The 3,163-nt window shown below is 38.8% G+C and overlaps 1 protein-coding gene across 1 annotated transcript in view; it reads left to right on the forward strand.

The window, feature by feature from the left end:
- The window catches only part of LOC119414963, an 80,444-nt gene that overhangs the window by 15,943 nt on the left and 61,338 nt on the right, over positions 1-3,163 (forward strand). Inside the window, exon 2 of the mRNA XM_037682081.1 lies at positions 978-1,964. Coding sequence (XP_037538009.1) covers positions 1,017-1,964 — 948 coding nt within the window. The 5' untranslated portion in view covers positions 978-1,016. The remainder of the gene's footprint in view (positions 1-977; positions 1,965-3,163) is intronic.

Consider the following 3,163-nt stretch of genomic DNA (forward strand, 5'->3'; position numbering starts at 1 on the left):
ATATATATATAGATATATATATATATATCTATATATATATATATATATATATATATATAGATATATAGATATATATAGATATATATATATATATAGATAGATAGATATAGATATAGATAGATAGATATATAGATAGAGAGATAGATAGATAGAGATATAGATAGAAAGATATATATATAGATATATTATATATATATATATTGTTCTATCATTTAATCATTTGTATTCTTTTTAACTGACCAGAAACTTCAAAATAAATTCTCACCCTGTACCAGTGTTGCAAGGTGAGAAATGTAGGATTATCGTACTAGAGACATAAAATTATCGTATTTTGAGGGAAATTATCGTGCACCCGTCATAACCAAAATAACAAATCTATTTATGCACTATATTGATGGGTCAGCTTCCAGACCGGCTCTGCTTCTTCTTCTTTTCTTTTTTTTATTTTCCTCACTAATGGGCGGGCGCAGCACACTATTCAGCCAATCATGGCCGTTGTTCTGAGGCAAACACAAACACGTCACTCGTAGACAGAGGGCAAAATTGTCATACAAATACGATAATTATGGTACACCTGGCAACACTGCCCTGTACTTTTAAAATCTGTTTCAAGGTCTCACCGCCACCAGCTGATGAGGCGTGTGACATCAATTTGAACCCCACCCACTGGATCAGGTACTGAAAGTATAATGGAAACACAATTGCTTTATTTGCACTGCCCCTAATAAGCCCCGACTCTGGACCTCTTTTCGTCCCTGCTTCTCTGGTGGGACCAAGCGAGCTCAGTCGAGCTGAGTCCGGACCAAGTTCAGAGTTTGTGCTAAAATTAGCTGAAATTCATGAATATTAGTCATCACATTCTTCAAGTGCCTGGGGCTGTGTTAGCTTGTTTTTAATCTGTAATCTGTTTTAAATTTAACTTGGATTTTTTAAAATAAACTACAGTTTTATAAATGTTTGTATCCATGTTTCCACAGAGAGCTACAGCTGGATTCAAAAGGACAATACCAGAACTCATGAACAGTAGCCACAACAACAACCCTCCCAGCACCTCTTCTACTGCTACACCTACAGAGAATCTTGTTACCATGGAGATGAACTCATCACCACCAGCAACAGACCTGGTGAGAGACAACTCAAGCAGCAGCAACAATCAAAATGAAGAGAGACTCTGTTGCTCAGAAATTCATGGGGAGGAAGATGAGACTGCTAAGGAAGATGAATGTGACCATTTGGTTTTCAAGACTGAAGAGGAGACAGAAGGACAAGGTGAGCGTGATAACTGGAGAGGATTATTTGAGGAGGAAGATGAAAGCAGACAGGAAGTGAAAGATGATGAAGAAGGAACTGAAGATCCAGACAGAAGGACAGTCGAGGGAGAAAATGGAGATGAAGAACTAGAGTTTGAAAATCTGGGGAAAGTAGAAGATGAAAATAAAGAGAAAGTATATGAATGTGTAACAGGGATGCTGATAGAGAAAACACAAAATTCTCCATCAGATCTTTTCCTCATGGATCAAAGTCCACAGCATATTTTATTTGAGCTCCCAACTGTCACATCAGATCCTCCAGATGATGCCTTGCAGGAGTCCTGGAGATGGGAGGACTCTGGAAACAGAGAAGATTTCACCAACAATCACCTTAGTGACTGCCTTCATGCAAAATTGGCTATTGTTTACCCTGAGAGTGATGCAGAGGAGGACCAATGGGCAGCCTCATCATCATGTGAGATCACCAGCCACATAGAAGAAAATGAAACAATATCTGGAACATGTGATGCAAAGATCCAGGAAGAGGGAATGGTTAGTGCAGAAGTAGAAACTAAATTGGAGAAACAGGGAGAAGGGGAAGTGAAAAAGGAAGGTAGGGAGGATGATGAAGAGCAGATGATGTCGGGAAGAGATTTTACCCCACAGTCGTCTTCTGTCAGCTCGATGACCAGCTCAACGGATCTTGACAGGAGAGTAAGTTTTACACTCAAATTCTTCATGTGTCAATTAGTTTTTTGTGTTCTGGATCCTGTGGAATTTACTGGAACACTGAGTGTAGTTTCTTCTGTTCAGCAGATACTATAATAAAATACTACAATCAGTCTAAACTAACATAATCTGTGGAAAATGTAAAATATATTTAGTTTTTCAACACTAGTCTAAAGAAACATCTTTCTTACCTGTGCCATCTTTCACACAGGTACAAATTTAAACAAATTATTCTTACCATTAGGGCCCACTTAGTTAAACTTTTCAATTCAGTTCAATTTTGTTTATTGATTCATGACTATTTCACTACAAAACTGATTTAGGAAACTATACGTATAAAACAGTGGTTCAAATCATCAATAAGTTGAATTCATTAAATTAATTCGATTCCACTTACAAGTTTATCCAATGTATTTAGCAGAATGTTCGTTCAAAACCAATTTGTTACAGTTCAATTAAATACAATTATATTCAGAGTCAGAGTCAGAGATTCTTTATTGTCATTCGCACCTCATGTGGTACATGTGGTGGAGCGAAATTATGTACACAAGGTCCCAGTTACATCCATCAATAAAATGTATAAGAAAAACAGTAATAACATCTAAGATATGAACTAAGAAAAACATCAACAAAATATACACTAAGCACTCATAACATAAAAACATTGAACATCAGCACAAACATGAACATGAGTCTGTGAGCAGATGTGCACGCATGAACACATCAACATTGAAACAGATCAGCAGCAACATGAAACAGATCAGCAGCAACATGAAACAGATCAGCAGCAACATGATATGGTTTTTCACAGTGATTATTCTAGTTAGAGATTCATGAGTCTAACAGCCTCAGGGTAGAAGATGTTCCTCAGTCTAGTGGTTCTACACTTAATGCTCCTTAACCTCCTTCCTGAGGGGAGTGGGGCAAAAAGTGTGTGTGCTGGGTGAGTGGGGTCCTTCATGATGCAGGTGGCCCTCTTCCTGCATCTAGAGGTGTAGATGTCGGTGATGGTGGGGAGGCTGATTCCGACAGACCTGTGCAGCCTTCACCACTCTCTGCAAAGCTTTTCTTTCTGCAGCTGTGCAGCCTCCATGCCACACATTGATGCTCGAGCACAGGATGCTCTCCACTGCACACCTGTAGAAGGAGGTGAGGACTGAGCTTCCCAGACCAGCTCGCCTCAG

The sequence above is a fragment of the Nematolebias whitei genome, chromosome 9 (genome assembly GCF_014905685.2).
Source record: "Nematolebias whitei isolate Nwh7 chromosome 9, NemWhi1, whole genome shotgun sequence".
Lineage (NCBI taxonomy): Eukaryota > Metazoa > Chordata > Actinopteri > Cyprinodontiformes > Rivulidae > Nematolebias > Nematolebias whitei.